This window comes from Neolamprologus multifasciatus, chromosome 7 (genome assembly GCF_963576455.1).
Source record: "Neolamprologus multifasciatus chromosome 7, fNeoMul1.2, whole genome shotgun sequence".
NCBI classification, from domain to species: domain Eukaryota; kingdom Metazoa; phylum Chordata; class Actinopteri; order Cichliformes; family Cichlidae; genus Neolamprologus; species Neolamprologus multifasciatus.
Window position 1 is genome coordinate 63,172,551 of NC_140445.1, and position 21,298 is coordinate 63,193,848.

The window sequence follows — 21,298 nt, forward strand, 5'->3', positions numbered from 1 at the left end:
GCAGCTCTGAGATGAAGGGAGCTGGACTCACTGGTAAAATATGACCTTTTGTATTCTGTTGGCTTCTTGAGGAAGTGTCTAATGTGAAGTGAATGTATAGATGAGCAGGATAAGGGTTTTATAAGAATGACTAAGGTTTTCATTATCTGCTATAAACACACAGTCTATTTTTTTTGCATTTCTTGCAGCTGCATACATTAGGGTACAGAGACTAGAATAAAGGAACTGCCTGCACTGACTCAGAAACCAACAGGACATCAACTGTAGAAGACATTAGTCTCATTTTCAGGGCCTACCTAAAGAATGGGTAGACCTATGCATACCTTTTTTTCTGGGGCATTAAAATTAAATGAAATCTTTTGTCTTGGTGATACTTCATCTCCATAGGCCAGCTCAAAATCTCCTTGTTAGAGACTACTTAAGCACACTAAATGCATCCAAAAGCACTTTAGGACGAGTAGTACTAGTGTGTGAGAGCACATTGTATCAGAGCTCTGCTTTAATATGATTTTACTGTGTTGATTTACACATTAGGACTGTTGCCCTGCGAAAATCTTTAGCAGTCCTAATGCGAGGAATCACATGGATAATATGGCTTTGGTTGTAACGTGTGAAATGTTCATAAAAAAGGATTAAAAGCGTTATCTTTATAATTAAATCCCCCAAAATGCGTCTCAACAATCAATGACTACATGTACCAGAATGCACCGCGGCTGTAAGCTACAGCCTGACGCTGTGCTGCTGTACTAGCGGAGAGCACTCTGGCAGAAGGGCCGACTTAGTAAGTAACAGGTCTTTGTTTTTATAGACAACTATCGCGTATAGTATCTTATATCTCGTATTTCAGATTCGCATTTATTTAAAAAAATCCGCTTCTTTAAATTCCTCTAATTAGACCAGATTCCTGGCGGACTTGTTAGCCCACATTAGCTTGAGTAAGGGTAGCTAGCCAAAACGAAGAGCCCTCGGTAACTACACGTTCAGTATTTAGCAGCTCTACACCTGGAAGTAAGGTATTGCACGTTAGACCTTCCACCGACTAGGCGCTTCTTCCTTTACTGCGCAGTTGTCCTAACCTTACTGATAATGCTCTCGTTTTAGATAACGGTGCCGCTTTGATTTAATTCTCAGAAATCAGCGGCGGCAACTACTTTAGCCAGCGTTGATCGCGTTTAAACTGCGTTTAGTAGTGATGGGTCGTTCGCGAACGAAATGGCTCTTAGAGCCGGGTCTTTGAAGTGAACGACGCGAGCCGGGTCTTTGAAGTGAACGACGCGAGCCGGCTCCTTATTGGGAGCCGTGAGGTTTTGTTTTTTTTTCTTTCTCTCACCCTCTCTCTCGCCCTTTTTTCCGCTAAACTCTGCACGGCCTGTACTTTGCGCTGGGCAGAGGGGGGAGGGGCGTTAGTTACAATTGCAGTAGCACAGGAACAGAGCCAGAGAGAGAGCGAGGGACAACAACGTCACATTAGAAAAGTATAGTAATCATCCACTATTTTCAGTTGCAGATGGTAAAGGATTCAGAAATCATGCAGGCTCATATGACAGAGAATGTGCATCTTCTTTTTGTTTTAATATTTTAATTTATATTTAATTGTGTTGTGGTTTGCAGTGTTTTGTGTTGTTTCACGTTAAATTTGTTTAAAAGGAAAATGCTGAAAATTTAAATAGTTAAAAGTTTAAAATGTAAATAGTTGTTTTTTGTATTATATGATTTATTTATTACATTTTATGTGGAGTGAATAAATAAAGTATATTTATAGTGGACCTTAGAGACAAAGCACGTACAAACTCCAAAACACGTACAAACTCAGAAGCACGTACAAACTCCAAAACACGTAAAAACTCAGAAGCACGTACAAACTCCAAAACACGTAAAAACTCAAAAGCACGTACAAACTCAGAGTCACGTACAAAAGACAACAGAAGTGCTCCAGGTTTCTAGGGCGCAGTGTTGAGCTTTTGTTACCTAGTGGCTACACAAGCCAGGAAGTATCAACAACCGGATTTGGTGTGTGGTAGTAACAGGTAAATGAACTTTTTTTTTAAATTATTTGAATAAATATGAGTGCTTGTCTATAAATACACAAACAATACACACATGCTTTCAATTGTGTAATTTAAGTGATCTGGGTAGCTCTGTTTTGGAAGTTCAGTAAACGCTAGAAATGTGTTTTGGAGTTTGTACGTGCTTTTTGGAGTTTGTATATGCTTTAGAGTTTGTACGTGCTTTGTCTCTAGGGACCATATATAAACATATATAAATAAAACCACTTTTTTTTACATTAGTAATTCCTTTTCTGCATAATTTTATATTATTGTTAATGATTAAATAATTAAAGCAACAAAACAACCTGAAGAGCCGGTTCGGAGCCGAAAGAGCCGGCTCTTTTTAGTGAGCCGAGCCAAAAGAGCCGGATCTCTAAAAAGAGCCGGAAATCCCATCACTAGCGTTTAGGGAAGTCGGCAGCTGTGGTCGTTACACATAAAGCAACGTCAGCAGTCAGTGAGGCTGTGCTGTGTCTACGTTACTGTCAGTGAACGCATCACCGCTCTCTGTGTGCGCCAATGACTTCCATCTGCTCTCTGTCACATACAGCTCCCAGGGCTGCAAGCATGGACCAAGAAAACAACTCGGAGGTTGGTAAAGAAACGTGTTTTATTGGTCTGGCTGAAAAATAGGGTCAGGTGGGAGATAGCTGCGTCAGCCTCTGAATTTTTAGAGTGATGTAACATAGTCTCTGTTGTTTCTCAATTGCCACTTATGTGAAGCTGCCCCACCTTTCTTAAACTGACTTGACTTGAGCAATAAGAATAACATTTTAATCTGCTGCTGATGTAAATAAGACCACTATATTTGACTTTGTTGTTTCAATGTCTCACAGGACGATTCAATCGGCCCTTCGGGGGACGGAATGCCGTGTCTACCTCCAGATCTTTGTGAGTTGTTGTTTCTTTTTTTCCCCTTATAAACATATTGTGAGAACAGTATTTACAGTATTTCATGAGACAATGTATGTAGTTCCTTATCTTTAAGGGACCACTTGTTGTGAAATATTATCTCACATTCATAACTTTTTATTACGAATATTTGAATGAATAAAACTGAATGTAATCCGAGACCAATGAATGCATCGGTATTGGGGGGGGGGGCATTGCAACAGGCATGTCATTATTATTGAAGTAAATCTAAAATAATAATAGTAATAACTTCAAGTAGCTTTCTATTGGTAAAATAGTAAGAACTCTATTTTTTGTCATTTAAATGCATGTGCTAAGGATTATATTAGTGTATTCCTCTCGAAGCTACTTTTTAAATGTAAATTTCTACAATTTAGCATAGTGCATTATGTACCTTCCCTCACATAATATAATGGTTATAGTAAGACATAACTTTAATTGTTCTGTCAGTTTAATAAACTTTTATCCCTCTCCTGTATAGCGGATGGTGAAGCAGTGGAGTTGCTTTGGCAGTTGCGAGCCCAGCGCCGCCAGTCGTCTCCTGAACTCCCAGAGACGGTGTCTCGTCTTACTGCACCAGATGGAAGCATCTTATACCTGGTGGGCACTGCCCATTTCAGTGATAGCAGCAAAAAGGACGTAGCAACGGTGAGCCAATGAGGGGGGAAAACAGGACTGTTACAGAGCAGGACGCCACTTAAACTCTTTTAAAATGTGATATACTGTTAATGGGAGGTGAAATTTTATGTGTAATTCTGTGAGTGTGGAGAAGCACTTTAACATAGTAAACTGATAATGAGTAGGCTCACATATTTAAATGTCATTTTTTTTTATTTTCTTGTTTTGGCAAGTATAATCTCACATTGATTTCTCTCGTGCTTGCTTCTTTCATAACTGTTCATTTGCTTTGCCATTCCAGTCTTCTGCTTTCTTATTCTGTATTTGTCTCTTGATTTTTCACACCCGCTGTGCTCCTTCCCCTGGTGCAGACGATCCGAGCTGTGCAGCCAGACGTGGTCGTGGTGGAGCTGTGCCAGTATAGGGTATCGATGTTGAAGATGGACGAGAATACGCTGTTAAAGGAAGCCAAAGACATCAATCTGGATAAGGTTCAGCAGGCTATCAAACAGGTCAGGATTTATGAAAGGTGTTGGTTGTGTGAAAAACATGAAGAGAGGTGGAAAAGGTCATAATGAAGCAAAGACAGTGGAAGTACATTTATTCCAAATAAGGCAATGACGGTCAAGTTCTGATATTTTAAACTTTGCTTCATCTATGAAATCATTGAAGTGTGGTGTAAATATAGCGTTGAGTGCAGTGTTGGTCAAGTTACTTGAAAAAAGTAATCAGTAACTAATTACTGATTACTTCCCCCAAAAAGTAATCCTGTTACTTTACTGATTACTTATTTTCAAAAGTAATTAATTACTTAGTTACTTAGTTACTTTTTAAAAACATGATTTACAACCTGAATAGGTGATAAAGCGATAGATCTTTCAGCCCAATTCTACTTTTTCTGCATAATCCATCATACAAAATGTAATCAAATGGAAAAGTCTCTTTTTAAAACTTGTTTTATTAGTTTTAATCTTTTAACTTTATGCATCAAGCAAAAATTTAATTATATGCAACATTCTCTGACTGGAAGAAATTTGTTTAATATTTAAACTTATTTTCTGCACATTCCAGCACATAAAATAATTTTTTTTGTGTGTTTACACTCAGTCTTTCAAATAGATGCAAGTAAAACACAGCAGAAAATAAATAAAGTCAAAGACTAGCGGTCCTGTTGCTCTATTTTCACCTGTAAAGCAGGAGTGGGGTTAGGCGGAGGTTTACCCTGGTGCAGGTGTGCCGCAGCGGTCAGTGGAAGAATTTCTCTGTGAGTTTCCCATTATGTTGTTGCACACTCGGTGTTTGCTCAGAAGTTTGGGGAGTTTTTTTCACTGTAAAAAGAAGTTTTCTTCCCACGCACAATGGACACTAATGTTTTTGTCACTTTTTATGGAATCAAACTCAAAGTAAGGTCAGTACTTCCACGCTTAAAACGCTGCACGCTCATACTCTCTCTGCACTCGATATATGATCCACTGTTGATCTGCACACAGCTGTTGTCACAAATGTCGCACTCACTTACGTCACTGTCATGAGACATTCTCGCAAAAAAAATCACAGTTTTAGTAACGCAGTAACGCAGCGTTCCTACGGGAAAGTAACGGTAATCTAATTACCATTTTTGCAATAGTAATCCCTTACTTTACTCGGTAATTGCCCATCTCTGGTTGAGTGTCACTTAAGAGTTTTGGGTTTGTTTCCTACTTTTTTGATATTTGGGATAAAACTTCTGAACTAACTTCTTTAGTTTCTTGTATTATTGTATACTTTCTTTGGGCTTGTATTACTGTAAAATTACTACTTACTAAAATTAAGTAATGGTCAGTGGAAGTGGGTGTTAATTTATTTGCTCTGTTTGTCAGAATGGGGTGATGTCGGGTCTGATGCAGATTCTGCTGCTCAAAGTTTCAGCTCACATCACAGAGCAACTGGGCATGGCGCCTGGAGGAGAGTTTAGGGAGGCCTTCAAAGAGGTAATCCGTGCACACAAATGCAACATAGTGGAGAATAATTTGATTATGTATTGTTGTTTTTGTTTTGTTTGTTTAAAAACTTTTGCCTTTCTCTTTTAGGCTGGCCGGGTACCTTTTTGTAAATTTCATCTCGGGGATCGGCCAATTCCTGTGACGTTCAAGAGAGCCATCGCTGCTCTCAGTCTCTGGCAGAAGGCCCGTCTGGCCTGGGGTCTTTGCTTTCTGTCGGACCCAATCAGGTATAAATTCATCTTGATCGACTCTGTTTTAGTAGCAAATATTCAGCGGACAGCGTGCATCGTTTCACAGCTTGCTCAAATACATGAATAATGCTGACGTTAGAGAAGAGTCATCATTCAGAGTTTTTGGCAAGAAGGATTATATTGCTCGCTAAATTGGTTCAGGATGGTTCAGTTTTGTGGAAACGTACAAAACCAAAGTTGTGAAACAGAAGTTTAAATGTTAATGGTGAAATTTGTAGAAATTGGTAAAGCGATAATACCGTATTGTTTTCAGCAGTCTTTGCCTGGGGAAAAATGCAACTACAGTGTATATGTGTGAGAATCATGACTTGCTGTGTTTGTGTTTTGTGTACAACCAGGCAGTGAATGTTGAATTATAAAATGTTGTTGGTTATGGAGACTTAAAGGAATACAAGTATGTTTTTAAAGCTTATGTTGGAGACCAACCAGGCAGTCTGCTAAAGTTTATTTAAGCTTCATGCTTACTACTGTGTCAAAGTTCAGGAACTGGAATGTTGGTCTCTATACTGAAATGTTAATCCAGACTCTGCTAGCATTGCACTAAATATAATTAAGAAAATGAAATGCTTCTAAGGTTGTGTTGCATCCTATATAAAGACGTCCTGTGTCACTTCCTTTTCACTGTTAAATTGACTGCTGTGTCATGTTTCAGTAAAGAGGATGTGGAGAAGTGCAAACAGAAGGACCTGCTTGAGCAAACAATGTCAGAGATGATTGGAGAGTTTCCTGCTCTCCACAAAACCATCGTGGCTGAAAGAGACATCTACCTCACACACACTCTCCGACAGGCTACTCGCTGTGTGGAGTCGCCCCCTAATGACCAGAGTGCGTATTACAATCCTCAAAAAGCTAGGACAATAAATTGGTTTCATCTTATGTTATTATACATTTGTTGGCCAGTTCATTAGGTACCCCTGTTCAAATGCTTGTTTACACAAAACTCTAATCTGCCAATCAGATGATAGCAACTGTGTGTAGGCATGTAGACATGGGCAAAACAATCTGCTGAAGTCTAAACAGGCATCAGAATAGGCAAGAAAGGACTCGCCATAAGGTCTAAGTGTAACTGTGGATTCTAAGTGTTTCAGAAACTGTGGAACTACTGGGATTTTCCCACATGGAAATATCTAGTGTTTACAAAGGGCCAGAAAAACAGAAAATATTCAGTGAGTGCCAGTTCTCTGGGTGAAAATATTGTGTCTTGTTGATGACAGAGGTCAGAGGAGACTGGCCAGACTGCTTTCAGCTGATTAGGAAGGAAACACTAACTCAGATAGATATTTGTTATAATCAAATTATGTAAAAGATCATTGTTGGACACACATCAAACCTCCAAGCAGATGCGCTACTGCAGCATTATACCAAAATGCAACTGTAGCTGTCATGTCAATATAGGAACAAATCTCAGAGGAATGTTTCCAGCACCCTAGAAAATCTGTGCCATGAAGAATTAAGGCAGTTCTGAAGTCAAAAGAGGGTTCAACTGTGTTTAACTAATGAATTGGCCAGTGAATTTCACTGTATAGTTTTTTTTAAGTCTCTCTTTCATTCTTATATGGGTGTTAATTCCTTTTTTCCAGTCACTTATAACAGCGGTCCCCAACCGGTACCGGTCCGTGAGTCGTTTGGTACCGGGCCGCGAGAGTTGAGGCTCAGGTGTGAACTGTATAGTTTTCAGGGTTTTTATCGGTTTTCAGTGTTATTTTGTTATCGTTTTTATCGTTTACTTGGTTTTCCTGGGTCTTTTCACGTGTGTTATGAATAAATCTTCTTTTTTTCGGTACCGGTACTAGTTTTATTTTGTTGTATTTATCCGCGACACCTTAAAGGCCGGTCCATGAAAATATTGTCGGGCATAAACCGGTCCGTGGCGCAAAAAAGGTTGGAGACCGCTGACTTATAAAATACTTTTTTGTCCGTTTAGTTTGTGGTTTAAAAAACGTTGCTCAATATAATTGAAACTAAAGAGTCAAAACTTTATTTTAGCTGTTAAGTACCGTGCACATACAGTGGGGCAAAAAAGTATTTAGTCAGCCACCGATTGTGCAAGTTCCCCCACTTAAAATGATGACAGAGGTCAGTAATTTGCACCAGAGGTACACTTCAACTGTGAGAGACAGAATGTGAAAAAAAAATCCATGAATTCACATGGTAGGATTTGTAAAGAATTTATTCGTAAATCAGGGTGGAAAATAAGTATTTGGTCAATAACAAAAATACAACTCAATACTTTGTAACATAACCTTTGTTGGCAATAACAGAGGTCAAACGTTTACTATAGGTCTTTACCAGGTTTGCACACACAGTAGCTGGTATTTTGGCCCATTCCTCCATGCAGATCTTCTCAAGAGCAGTGATGTTTTGGGGCTGTCGCCGAGCAACACGGACTTTCAACTCCCGCCACAGATTTTCTATGGGGTTGAGGTCTGGAGACTGGCTAGGCCACTCCAGGACTTTCAAATGCTTCTTACAGAGCCACTCCTTTGTTGCCCGGGCGGTGTGTTTTGGATCATTGTCATGTTGGAAGACCCAGCCTCGTTTCATCTTCAAAGTTCTCACTGATGGAAGGAGGTTTTGGCTCAAAATCTCTACTTGGCCCCATTCATTCTGTCCTTAACACGGATCAGTCGTCCTGTCCCCTTGGCAGAAAAACAGCCCCATAGCATGATGTTTCCACCCCTATGCTTCACAGTAGGTATGGTGTTCTTGGGATGCAACTCAGTATTCTTCTTCCTCCAAACACGACGAGTTGAGTTTATACCAAAAAGTTCTACTTTGGTTTCATCTGACCACATGACATTCTCCCAATCCTCTGCTGTATCATCCATGTGCTCTCTGGCAAACTTCAGACGGGCCTGGACATGCACTGGCTTCAGCAGCGGAACACGTCTGGCACTGCGGGATTTGATTCCCTGCCGTTGTAGTGTGTTACTGATGGTGACCTTTGTTACTTTGGTCCCAGCTCTCTGCAGGTCATTCACCAGGTCCCCCCGTGTGGTTCTGGGATCTTTGCTCACCGTTCTCATGATCATTTTGACCCCACGGGATGAGATCTTGCGTGGAGCCCCAGATCAAGGGAGATTATCAGTGGTCTTGTATGTCTTCCATTTTCTGATGATTGCTCCCACAGTTGATTTTTTCACACCAAGCTGCTTGCCTATTGTAGATTCACTCTTCCCAGTCTGGTGCAGGTCTACAATTCTTTTCCTGGTGTCCTTCGAAAGCTCTTTGGTCTTGGCCATGGCGGAGTTTGGAGTCTGACTGGTTGAGGCTGTGGACAGGTGTCTTTTATACAGATGATGAGGTCAAACAGGTGCCATTCATACAGGTAACGAGTGGGGGACAGAAAAGCTTCTTACAGAAGACGTTACAGGTCTGTGAGAGCCAGGGATTTTCCTTGTTTGAGGTGACCAAATACTTATTTTCCACCCTGATTTACGAATAAATTCTTTACAAATCCTACCATGTGAATTCATGGATTTTTTTTTCACATTCTGTCTCTCACAGTTGAAGTGTACCTCTGGTGCAAATTACTGACCTCTGTCATCATTTTAAGTGGGGGAACTTGCACAATCGGTGGCTGACTAAATACTTTTTTGCCCCACTGTATCTGTCGTCAGATATGTGGCTCGCTGACCAGTAATGACGGTGTGGTTTTAATGTGGTGCAGACATTTAATGGAAATGCTTAGTCATTTTTTGTAACAGTAAGTCATTCTCTTCTGTTTTTGCTGAATAAACTTAGAAACTAAATCTGTATTCATTGTGAAACTACAAAAGGGGTTATGGATGTTGTAGTTTGACAGTAACGCCTATGTTTTGCAGTAGTGAGAAGTTTCTGAATAGTTAAACAAGAGAAAGCTTTGCAAATTCGGAGATCATTTCCTTGGAATAATTGTGTTATTTTTAAATGTAAAAGTGGAGATGTACCCAAATAACCAATGCTTTTATGCATCAACATTTCCGAGTGTAGACATTGTTTATGCTATCATTGTTCTTTTTGTAGAAGTGCCTGCTGTGGTGGTGGGAGTCGTAGGGATGGGTCACGTCCCTGGCATAGAACGAAACTGGGACAAGCAGCTTAATATTAATGAAATCATGAGGTATGTTTCGCATATTGTTTGTAAATTACACCATAAATCCATAAACATAATCCTTTTGTGTTTGATTTGGCATTACAACCGTAACTCTGTGTGTCTCCGTCTCCCCTAGTGTCGCACCTCCCTCACGCGTCGGCTGGGTGTTGTGCGCTGTCATAAAGGGCGTCATGATGGGAATGCTGGGATATGCCTGTTATCGTGTCGGTGGAAGTTTAGGTAGAGCCCTGCTGTCTTTACCTCCAGTCCGATCTTTACTGGAGACACTGCGGCCTCTTCCTGCTTGACCCAACTGGTCTTCTCTAAGCCATCTGTGAAACAGAATTATGATCTATTAAAACAATGCATCCATCACCAATGGCCTTAAAATCCGGTGTCAGGTGAGGCTGGAGGAAGAGGGTTCACCAGCCCATTGTGAACTAACAAGGACCTAATGGAGTTCAGAGCTCCCCACTTTATAATGATGTCTCTGTAGACACAATAGGGCTGTACTGCCAAAGAAACCATGACAGTACTCTTGAGTACCTTGCATATTTTGTGCAAATTCATGCATATATATTTTTGTTTGTTTGTTTTATGGTAAGATTCACAAAGGCCAATAGTTCATTTTGAGTATATTTATATTTTCCACACCATTCCTTCAAAGGACTCATGCACACATGTTTTCTTTTTCATTATTATTATTTGATTAGCATCCTGATCATCAGGTTCACTGTTACTCACCGGCCCTGATATAGCGGGGAATTTTTCTGGGAGCATGCTGTTTCTTTAGTCCTTCTTCATATAGTGCCGACCAGTATTGTTGGTAATTGGCCTGTTTCAAGTTCAGCAAGTTCAGCACTTTATTAGAGACTGATAACATTTTTGTTCTGTATGTGCAGTCTGGGAGAGGGAAAAAAATTACAACTATGTTAAAAAAGTGGAAAAATACAATATATAGTTATTGTATAGACTGGCCCACATATGTAAGGAATACATGAAAATGATGTGAATCAGACTGAGCGTCATTCTCCTAATTCTCAATACGTTTTTAAAGTATTAGACATACGTCACTGATTTCTCCTGTGCACCGTCCTGCCAACATCAACAAGACAAGTGCCTCATATTGGAGCCGCAGAAATGTGTTGTTATCTTACACGTGCAAAAGTTCAATGCAAGATTAAAGAGGATGTCTTTATGATCTTACATGATCTGACTATTTTCTAAATACTAAAAAGTTTGTGTTGACTTGGTTGCAGCTGAAATTATACCATACACCCATTTATGTCATTACCCATGCATACAGAACAGGTTTATATACGCCTCAGGAAGAGCAGTGCATCATCTATCAACTTCTAGAGTTGTTTATACCTCCAGTTTGGGGCCCTCTCACACAAATATATGCATTATATACAGAAAGTTGTCTCTAAAAAGCATCACAAGGAAACATCCTAATATTCAGTGTGCCAACTGTACTTTTGGAATATATGCATTATTATTTCCCAGTCTGAGATAAACTCATGGACCGAAATGTTGAAAATTACAAAACATGTTTCTTTCTCTCAAATGAACCATCATGTTTTTAATGACTGTTGTTTTTTATCTTCTATGAAGGAAACTGAGCCGGTCAGATTTGGGAGATAAAGCCTTATTCTGTTATCACTGCTGCCTTTGAGTCTTACATTGCCCAACACTGAGCTGTATCCCTTGTAGAGCTTCTTACTGAGTTTGTAATCACTGGCTACATGACCTTCCCTTGAAATATGAGATGTCCCATTAATAATAATCAAGTAGTCTAAACTGTACAGACATTAATTTCAAGGTAAAGTTAGACAAGTTAATTTCCTTTTATAATCCCAATAAACGAATATGAAAGATTAACTTGAACTGGACAACTTGCAAGCTTTCCATATTTTGGATATTTCATATAAAGTCCAACCTCTGCAGCATCTCCTCTGTGTGTCTCCCACTTCCTGTAGGAAACCTTGTATTTCTTGTAAGATGTTCTTCCTCAGCGTGTTGTACTGCCATTGATGTAAACACATAAACACACCAAACAGTGAGATTTAGAAATGGAATTTATAAACATTTTAAGTAAAGGAAAAATATATTTGTCTCAAAACTGTTGTAGTCCTGTCGTTTTAATTTTATCCAAATTCATTTTTTTTTAAATTTAATTTATTTTGATAATTTATGAGAAAAAAATATTTTAAACCTAAATAACTCTAAACAGAAATGCAGTTCCGTATTTTCTGTTTGTTTCCGATCGGACGAATACTGACGTTACACCGTATCTCACAAACATCCGCTGTAGCTTGCAGGATTATGAAAGCGTGACTAGTGAATACTTTATAACTGCGCCACCGGATAGACGCAGACAGATGGCCTGGTTTGCATGGCTTATTTAGGACCTAGGCTGGGACCGTCACGCGTCTTTCTTTCCGGTGTGTCCGCCTTAAGACTCGTCTCCTCTGCCGGGATGGACGATATGGGTCTAGCCATGAGTCGTTCTTCGCTGGAGCGGCTCGAATTTGACAACGTCGCCCTCAAAAAACTTCCTCTGGATCCATCCGAGGAGCCGGGGGTGCGGCAGGTGAAAGGAGCCTGTTTCTCCCGGGTGACACCACAACCGCTGACCAAGCCTCGGTTCGTGGCCGTGTCCCACCAAGCTCAGGCACTGCTGGGGCTGGACGGAGAAGAGGTCCTGAACGATCCTCTCGGGCCAGAATATCTCAGCGGATCCAAAGTCATGCCAGGATCTGAACCCGCCGCTCACTGCTACTGCGGACATCAGTTCGGACAATTCGCCGGACAGCTCGGCGATGGGGCGGCCTGTTACCTGGGAGAGGTGAAGGTTCCGCCTGGCCAAGATCCCGAACTTCTCCGAGAAAACCCGAGTGGCCGGTGGGAGATTCAGGTGAAAGGAGCTGGGCTGACCCCGTACTCCAGGTACAAGGGGTTGCTTTCATTGTCAGTTTGAGTGGTCTTTGCAAGATTATGTTTAATTTATTTATTAGGTTAAGAATAAATGTGGCTTAATCTATTTTTATAACTCTACCAGAGAGATTAAAACATGAAAAATACTTTGATTCTCTGTTTTAACAGAGCATATGTGATTGAAGAAAGGCAATATTTAGCAATCAGATGCACCTTTTTTGCTGAGCATTGGGGAAAAAAAGTCCTTTTCTCTTCCACAGACAAGCTGATGGCCGTAAGGTCCTGCGTTCCAGTATAAGAGAGTTCCTGTGCAGCGAGGCGATGTTCTTCCTGGGCGTGCCCACCACCAGAGCAGGCTCTGTAGTCACTTCCGACAGCAGGGTCATACGTGATGTGTACTACAACGGGAACGCTCGCCACGAAAGATGTTCTGTGGTCCTCCGCATTGCTCCTACCTTCATCAGGTGGGTGCACATTACCTGACCTACTTACTCATATTGACTTTCTATTTGTGTTTAAATGGGATTTGTTTGTGTTCACTGAGCAGATTTGGATCTTTTGAGATCTTCAAGCCTGCCAATGAGTTCACAGGTCGCCAGGGTCCCAGCTATGGGCGCGATGAGATCCGAGGTCAAATGATGGATTATGTCATTGAGATGTTCTACCCTGAGATCCAAGAGAACTACCCAGATCGGGTGGAGAGGAACGTAGCTTTCTTTCGAGAGGTCAGAGCACGAGTTACACTCTCACCTGTCAGCGTGTAGAGACAGTGAAATGTTGCAGCAAATCAAAAATTGTTATGTATTCAAGATTTTCTTAGCGCTGTAGGCCTGGAATAACTTTGATAGCATTTTTTATCTGATCCATAGAAAGAAGTTATGATGTAATATGCTCAGAGTTGCTCTCAGATTTTAGAGACCTGATGGGATTGCTGTCATCTCTTCCTGTATGTAGGTGGTGCTTCGCACAGCTCGACTTGTGGCTCAGTGGCAGTGCGTGGGATTCTGCCACGGTGTCCTGAACACGGACAACATGAGCATCCTGGGACTCACGCTGGACTATGGTCCATACGGCTTCATGGACAGGTCAGTGTTTAACTGTATGCATTTTAAAATATTCCTGTCACACATGTTACCATCACACTCATTAGGTTAGAGTCACGGAGTCGGAGTGAAACCATAATTATAATACATTAATTATAACGCATTAGGTTTGAGCGCTTCTCATTTCTCTCAGATTTGATCCAGATTTTATTTGTAATGCCTCGGACAACTCTGGACGATACTCCTACCAAGCCCAGCCAGCTGTCTGTAGGTGGAACCTCGTAAAGCTAGCAGAGGCTCTTGCTCCAGAGTTGCCACCAGACCGGGCTGAGGCTGTACTGGAGGAGTACCTGGATCTTTATAACCGTTTTTACTTGGAGAACATGAGGAAGAAGCTGGGTTTGCTGAAGAAGGAGGACCCTGAGGACGAGATCCTGATCACAGAACTGCTTGAGACAATGCGCAACACAGGTGGGACTATTCTGTGTACTGCTTAGAAAGAGAGTTTGATGTGACGAAACATTTAATCTAGTGACAGACTGAGAGCCTAAGAATGCGTGCATACGGCACTGCATATGAAACAGGAAAAATATTTAATGATGGATGCAACATTGTAATAATATTTTTCTGCCTCCCTTCTGCAGGTGCTGACTTCACCAACACTTTCCGTAGCTTGAGTCTGATTTCTTGTCCCACTGAGGAAAATAGCGAGGGAGAAGAGGACTCTGTCAAGAAAGCCACAGACTTCTTGATTGAGCAGTGCGCCTCCCTAGAGGAGCTCAAGGCTGCCAACAAGCCCACGATGGATCCACGGTGAGCTAGCTAATAGTTATACCGCTACACACACACAAGCCCAGCATGTTACGCATCATGGCCAAATTCACTTATTAATATTTTCACTTAAAACTATTAGAAGAGAAATAATGATTGTGCCTGTGGTGATAATGTCAAATGTTTTGCTTTTTATTCGGTGTAGTTCATACTGCAGCCTCTGGGTGTCACTAGTGAGGCTTCATATACATCATGTCTTTTACAGTTTATCAGTCTGAGGTTTCTTAAAGCAGCATCTGTTGATATTTTTGGTGACTTGAAGGCAGCAGAAAATGATGCAAACATTGATATTATTGTTTCCATTTATTCACCCATCGGTCAATCCATTCATTCATTTTTTAAAATTGGTTATCCATTTAAGGGTCAAAGGAGTCTAGAACCTATGTGATATGACGACAGGCAGCGTGCACCTGAGCAGGTTGGCGGTCTATCTCAGGGCTAACACAGAGTGACAGTCAACTATTCATCCTCGTATTCTTACGTACAGCCAGTTTGGAGTCACTAGTTCACCTAACTGCACCTCTTTGTACCGTGGAAGGAAGCCGGAGTAGCCGATGTGCAGTCACAGAATCTTTTTCCTGTGAGGCGATAATACTAACCACTGAACACAAAGTAAAATTATCACTCATTTTATGTCACATGCCTATCCATCCAGCATTTTTAACTCTAAAATCTGTCCAGTATCAAGAGGAAAGCAGTAAGAATCGCAGTAAATAAGCAGGCAGGGATACTGTAACACTTTAACATAGTTTTTGGAAGCACTTCGGACCTTGTTTTGGTTTGCACCCATTGGGACTGTTTTTTTTCTTTTCTTTTGTTGTTTGGGATCTCAGGAACTGAGACTTTTGGAAGTGATACCCATATTTGCTGTCTGTTGGATGTTATCAGAAACCATATGCCCTTCCGGGATCCTTTACACCCATATCACATGTCCATTTTCCTAAAAGTAGACAAATGCTTCAACAAATTCAACACGGACAATAAATTACTGCCATCACTGACCTTGTTTGCCTTTGTTAGCAGCTGTTGTGCCATAATTTCATTATCCTTCTACTGCCTACCCAGTAGGGCTGCCACGATTAGTCGACTAGTCACGATTACGTCGACTATTAAAATCGTCGATGACTAATTTAATAGTCGACACGTCGTTTGAAGCTTTGTAAGATCACAAAAAGACGCAGGAATAAGTGGTAGGATTTATGAGTGTAATAACGGACTGAAACAGAAGATGGCAGCACTGCATGTACAAGGATGCCAGCTGCCGTTAAACCCCGAAGAAGAAGAAGAAGCTGTGTCCCAGAATTCATAGCGGGCCCAGCGTAGTAGTCAACAGTGGCGGCAGCTAGTTAGTTTTAATACTACTCTTATTATTCTTTCTGGGTCAAGTTTAACATATTTTCAGGCGAGAATGTAGCTGTGTAAACATCAAATATCTGCTCAGTTTATCAAGACACCACATATTTTCAAAAGCGCTCCGACGTTTTCGGAGACGTCTGTTACCCACTAGCTTGATAGCTAGCCGGGGGCTAGGCTCACTAGAACCAGTGTTGCCAACTTAGCGACTTTGTCGCTATATTTAGCGAGTTTTCAGACCCCCTTAGCGACTTTTTTTCTAAAAAGCGACTAGCGACAAATCTGGCGACTTTTTCTGATATTATTGGAGACTTATTTATGACGACTTTTTGACATGAAAACGCTATCGCTCTTACTCTCAACAAGCAGCGGTGCTGCCTTGGGCACCTCACCCGTGCCAAAGCGCTCACAGGCGGAGGATAGTCTTCCCCCAGCTGCTATCAGGGCAGGAGACGTTCACACCTGTGCGTCCAAACGGCAAATGAATCGCGCATGAGTGAAGCCGCTGCTCCCACACTGACTGTAACGCAGTCAATTCTTCTTTTACTGTTACACTGTTTTGTGGATCACAAGGTTTAAAACTACTTATAAACAAACACTCTCACACACAAAGTAACTCCACCAGAGTGCCAATTTCGGGTCACTTTTGCCGGTCCAGGCCTGGATAAAGGAGCAGGGTTGGAATTGTGACATTAAAAAACAATAATTGCTAAAAGAAATTTAATTTGTAGTTCTAAATAAATTCTAACTGCATTTAGGACGTTTTTTTTACTCGCTTTATGTCTCTTCCACGATGTTACTTCTCTCTCCAACAGCGTAGGTTACAATTACATTAGCATGACCAATTATGCAAATTAGGTGACGACGTCATTTGGCGACTTCTAGCGACTTTTAGCACAGCCAATAGCGATTTTCCTTACTGAGGAGTTGGCAACACTGACTAGAACCCGTGAGAACACCGGACTCCCGGCAAATCGTTTTCAAACCCACCACCGTCTTTCGCTACTCAGGTTAAACATGATATATAAGTCACTTAGATAACTTAAAAATGTTATTGTTTGGCTTTTTTTAGTATTTTATTTGTTCCTGAGTAAATCGGTTTGGCTGAGATTAAAGTTATAGTTTTTACACAGCTGAATAAACGTCAAGCAGACAGCTGATTATCAGAAGTGTGAGAATATATTCCGGTGTCCTGTTATATTTTAGATAGCAAGGAGCAGACGGCTGCGTTTATTAAACTTCCCTGAAACAATCTGCAGATTTCATTAAAATTTAATGAACTATCATCTTCTCTTTATTTTTAGTTAGCACATACCTTAAACACTTAAAGCTGTAAGCTAATGATAGTTATATAAGAGCAGATGCTGCTGATGCAATAAGCTGTATGTTTTACGTCCAATGGATGCATGATCTGATTAGTCGACTAATTGCAAAAATAATCGTGACTAGTCGACTATCAAAATAATCATTTGTGGCAGCCCTACTACCCAGCATAGCTTTCAAGATGGTCCTAAATGCTTATTTGAAGTGTTGTTGTTGTTTTTTTATTTGTTTTGTTTTTTATGGGAACCTGTAATCTGATATTTTTCTGTTAAAATAGGATTCGAAAGTATTAAATTTGATTAAAATTTCTGAAACCCAATCCTTATCAAATTAATTTAGAAGGGTAATGGTACCTGTGATGCATTTTCTCTGAATGGCAACGAGTGTCTGCAGACTGGAGAGAACATTCGATGGAAAGAATCTGGAGCTCAAATACAGACAGAAATAGCTGAGCTCATTATTTAGCAAGTGAAACAATTATAAAGAAAATATTGAATTCTGCGTTTTATGATGCCCCAAATTATGTGGAAAGTTGATCCCTGACTAATCTAGATATAAAGATGGACTTTGGAGTGAGTTTTGTGTAACTCAGTCTTTCTATGGATACAAACAGTCACTGGACTCTTTATCTCAGGACCTTACTTTCTCTCTAAACACTTACATCGCCTGCACTATGTCTGTGTTTTCTTTTCCAACGTATTTATTTATTGGCCTATAAGAATTATAACAGTGATGTTTTGTATCCACAGTGAACTGGCAGTGCTGCTTTCTCTGGCTCAGAGCAACCCAACACTGTTCCAGATGATCTCAGACAGAGCAACAATGGCGAGGCAGTTAGAGCGACTCAGCAAACTAAAGGATCTGATGGAGACCACCCAGGAGGAGCTGAAAACCAAACAGGCAGAGGATTGGACATCCTGGATCACTCAGTATAGGTGAGACGGGGGCAAAAAAATGAGTGAGTACGTTTTATTAGCAAGGGACGAGAAAGAAAAGCATGGAAAATGAGAGCAGAGGAGGAACTGCATAGACCGGATTAGCTTTTTTAAATGTGCAAACAGACAGAAAAAAGAGGAAATGTGTGTCGAGGTGATTATTGTTCCTTTGCTGCACTTCTCTGAGGGAATGTTTTGTGTTATCACTGCCACAGGAAACGTCTGGCTCGTGAGCTGGAAGGCCAGAGTGATGTGCAGGCTGTGCAGGAGGAGAGAGTGAGGGTGATGGACAGCACCAACCCTCGCGTGATACTCAGAAACTACATTGCCCAGAATGCCATAGAGGCTGCTGAGAAGGGGGACTTCTCTGAGGTCAGGTTCTAGTTGAAAAAAGTCATTTTGGTAGAGAAATACGGACAACTTTCCCAGAAGCATTCACTGGAAATCAGACTGTGCTTCATTTACCCTTAATTCCCTTTTAAGTTTTTCATTTTCAGTGTGGTGACTAGGGATGGGTATCGTTTAGGTTTTATCCGATACCGGTGCCAAACCGGTACTTTTGAAACGGTGCCGGTGCTTAAACGGTGCTCAAACCGGTGCTTAAAGAATGGAAAACACAAAAGTGGTCCAAAAACCTCTCATGTTCAGCTGTTTTTTTGTAAAAAGATAACAATGTTAGCCTTTTCTGCAGCTATAGGGCATATATGGTATCACTCTTGGCTGGAAGCAGTGCTTAAACAATGGAAAAAAAACACAAACTTTGTCCAAAAACCTCTCATGTTTAACTGTTTTCCACTTTTTCTTTGGTCATTTTAGCCTTTTTGGCCAGGGTGAAGGGAGTATCTGCCATCAAACAAGAAGACAGCCGCATGTAGCTATGATGGTGTTTGCTGTTCACCTTACATGCATTAATGTAATAACGTGGTTAGCCTACTCAACGTAAATTACACACGAACAACATTAAGCTACTCACGCAGAGAAGAACGGCTGCTGCTGCATCATCATCCGTCATCATTTCTGCTACACTGGCAGGGCTAGGGGCCAGGACTCTACTCTTCGGGTTTTTGGGGGATGTTGCTAATTCCGGGTCCGATAACAGGCAACCCACAAGCAGTAGATGCGCTCGGTGTGAGGTCTCGCAGGAAGCTATCAAATACGGCGCATTTCTCGGCTTTAAAAAAAAACACTATGCGTCGCCAGGTGTTTCATCAGATTTGAGGTGTTACCTCCTTTGACAGTATCACAGTATCAGCTTAAAGCACTTGTTGCAGCTGCTGAGTTTGCATCTTTTGCTGTGAAGTACAGCCAGACTTTTGACCGCTTCGCCTTGGACATTTTTAATCTGTAGCTCTGCTCTAAAAGAACGTACGTACCTGGACCCGCCTACTATCCTCGGAAACGTAAAATGATTGGCTAGAATCTAAAGTGTATCATTCCATACCAGTTGATGGCGGTAATGCACCTTTCAGTTGTTTGCCAACCGCCAATACAAATGTAAGGAAGAAGAAAGTGTATCACAGCTCAGGAAAAAAAGCACCGAAATAAAGCACCGAAATGCGCGCTGCTTTTCGGTCTGGTTACTACCGTTTATGTCAGAACCGGTGCCATCATGGCACCGGATACCGGTACCCATCCCTAGTGGTGACCCGGTCTCACTTCTGCTCTTTGCTGCAGGTCCAGCGTGTCCTCAAGGTTCTGGAGAAGCCTTTCTCTTCACAGCCAGGTCTGGAGCTCCCTGCGTGGGTTGGTGGAGGTGGGACCAGTGCAGAAGGAGAAAGGGATGAAGGAGAGGAGCAACAGCAAGAAGCAGCTGCCTCTATGCCCAGAAATCCTGTGCCTTATGACAGCAAGCCCCCAGCTTGGGCCAATGAAATCTGTGTCACATGATCTTCGTAGTAACTTCCTTGACTGTGATCTCTCCTGCCTAAAATAACAAGAGAGTTTTAAAGTGTTTAAAGATATTTTTTTTCACATTTTTATAACTAACTGGACAACTTTGTTATTTTAGCAGGCAGTTTCAGGAAGGTCGGCATGAGGCACAGCACCTCACAGGCAAGCTGGATGGCACAAAACAGACAGACAGCGCGTTGAGTTTGTTTCCACAAAAAATACAAATTCTATATAAAATTTAAAAATAGATACGTTTTAAAGCTGTAATATCAGTTTTTTGTATCCTTGTTTAACATTTGAGTCATCCTTAAATAACCGGATGAGATTTTATATCAAATTTATTTATGATAGTTACAGAAACTCGGGTCAGATTTTTTTTCCTGTCTGTTTTGTGTTTAATAAGCTATTAATGATGAGTCAGGCAACAAGTCTTACAGTGGCCCGTCTGGCTCTGACAAACTGTGAGGTGTCACCTCGACATATACCAAAAATATGTGTGTGAGAGAGTGATTGTATTATTATGATTTTATATCTGTGGCTAAAACTGTGTTAGTGTACATGATTAGGATGCTGCAGCAAACAAACACGCACAATATAAAGCAGATAAGCACGCACACTATGTTTTCCTATATTAGAAAGCATTTTCTTTTGCAGCTGTCAAGACATTCATAGAGGCACGGATGTAATTTCCTTTTTTGTTGTTGTCTAGTAACTAAGTTTAGCTAAGGACAAACGAGAACAGGATGTTGCGATTTACTTTCTTCTTCTTCTTGTGGCTGCACAGAAAGAGGAAGTTAGTTGTAGAATGTGCCACAAAAAGACTTTTTTTGTGCAAAGAGTAGAAGACAGCCGCAGCCATTCATAGATTTGTATTAACTGTACTACATACGCAACAGCACTACTCATCACATGTTGCGCCTTTTTGGTGAATATGCATTATGTGAAATGTCCGTTTGAGCTCTTTTAACCGAATCAATAAACTGACTGCTCAAGAGTCATTGTGTCTTTGTTTTTTTTATTTTATTTTGTGGCATAGCTGCAGTTCAGTTACAGAAGGAAACTCCACGTCCATGTCTGCGTAACATTTTAATGTCGTCACT

The 21,298-nt window shown here is 41.0% G+C and overlaps 2 protein-coding genes and 2 long non-coding RNA genes across 7 annotated transcripts; 3 read left to right on the plus strand and 1 right to left on the minus strand.

Annotated features, from left to right (window-relative positions):
• Positions 1–10: 10 nt before the first annotated feature.
• trabd (TraB domain containing) lies at positions 11–11,548 on the plus strand. 4 transcript variants are annotated; one of them, XM_085167880.1, is made up of 10 exons: positions 11–781; positions 2,599–2,639; positions 2,885–2,939; positions 3,442–3,608; positions 3,950–4,090; positions 5,438–5,548; positions 5,648–5,787; positions 6,464–6,636; positions 9,817–9,913; positions 10,023–11,548. In XM_085167880.1, the coding sequence occupies exons 2-10, from the start codon at positions 2,616–2,618 to the stop codon at positions 10,192–10,194; spliced, it is 1,080 nt and encodes a 359-aa protein (XP_085024006.1). In that variant the 5' UTR covers positions 11–781; positions 2,599–2,615; the 3' UTR covers positions 10,195–11,548. The 4 variants fall into 4 exon arrangements, with proteins under 4 accessions (XP_085024006.1, XP_085024004.1, XP_085024007.1 ...); XM_085167878.1 differs by lacking the exon at positions 11–781 and adding an exon at positions 793–1,189 and having other exon boundaries at positions 2,458–2,639; XM_085167881.1 differs by lacking the exon at positions 11–781 and adding an exon at positions 793–1,013.
• On the minus strand, positions 3,921–18,123 carry LOC146515849 (uncharacterized). The gene is made up of 3 exons (XR_014875259.1): positions 16,998–18,123; positions 10,148–16,223; positions 3,921–4,033 (listed from the first exon to the last, which is right to left on the minus strand). It is a non-coding gene; the product is annotated as an uncharacterized LOC146515849 (long non-coding RNA).
• selenoo1 (selenoprotein O1) lies at positions 12,282–21,193 on the plus strand. The gene is made up of 9 exons (XM_085167852.1): positions 12,282–12,835; positions 13,084–13,287; positions 13,371–13,548; positions 13,778–13,908; positions 14,060–14,337; positions 14,511–14,679; positions 18,123–18,308; positions 18,524–18,680; positions 19,983–21,193. The coding sequence occupies exons 1-9, from the start codon at positions 12,282–12,284 to the stop codon at positions 20,202–20,204; spliced, it is 2,079 nt and encodes a 692-aa protein (XP_085023978.1). The 3' UTR covers positions 20,205–21,193.
• Positions 14,984–16,740, plus strand: LOC146515851 (uncharacterized). The gene is made up of 2 exons (XR_014875265.1): positions 14,984–15,101; positions 15,539–16,740. It is a non-coding gene; the product is annotated as an uncharacterized LOC146515851 (long non-coding RNA).
• Positions 21,194–21,298: the final 105 nt, after the last annotated feature.

Coding starts and splice junctions, on each gene's coding strand:
- trabd (XM_085167878.1), top strand. CDS start 2,568: ATGACTTCCATCTGCTCTCTGTCACATACAGCTCCCAGGGCTGCAAGC. Junction 2,940..3,441: donor GTGTCTACCTCCAGATCTTT/GTGAGTTGTTGT, acceptor TCTCCTGTATAG/CGGATGGTGAAGCAGTGGAG. Junction 4,091..5,437: donor TTCAGCAGGCTATCAAACAG/GTCAGGATTTAT, acceptor TCTGTTTGTCAG/AATGGGGTGATGTCGGGTCT.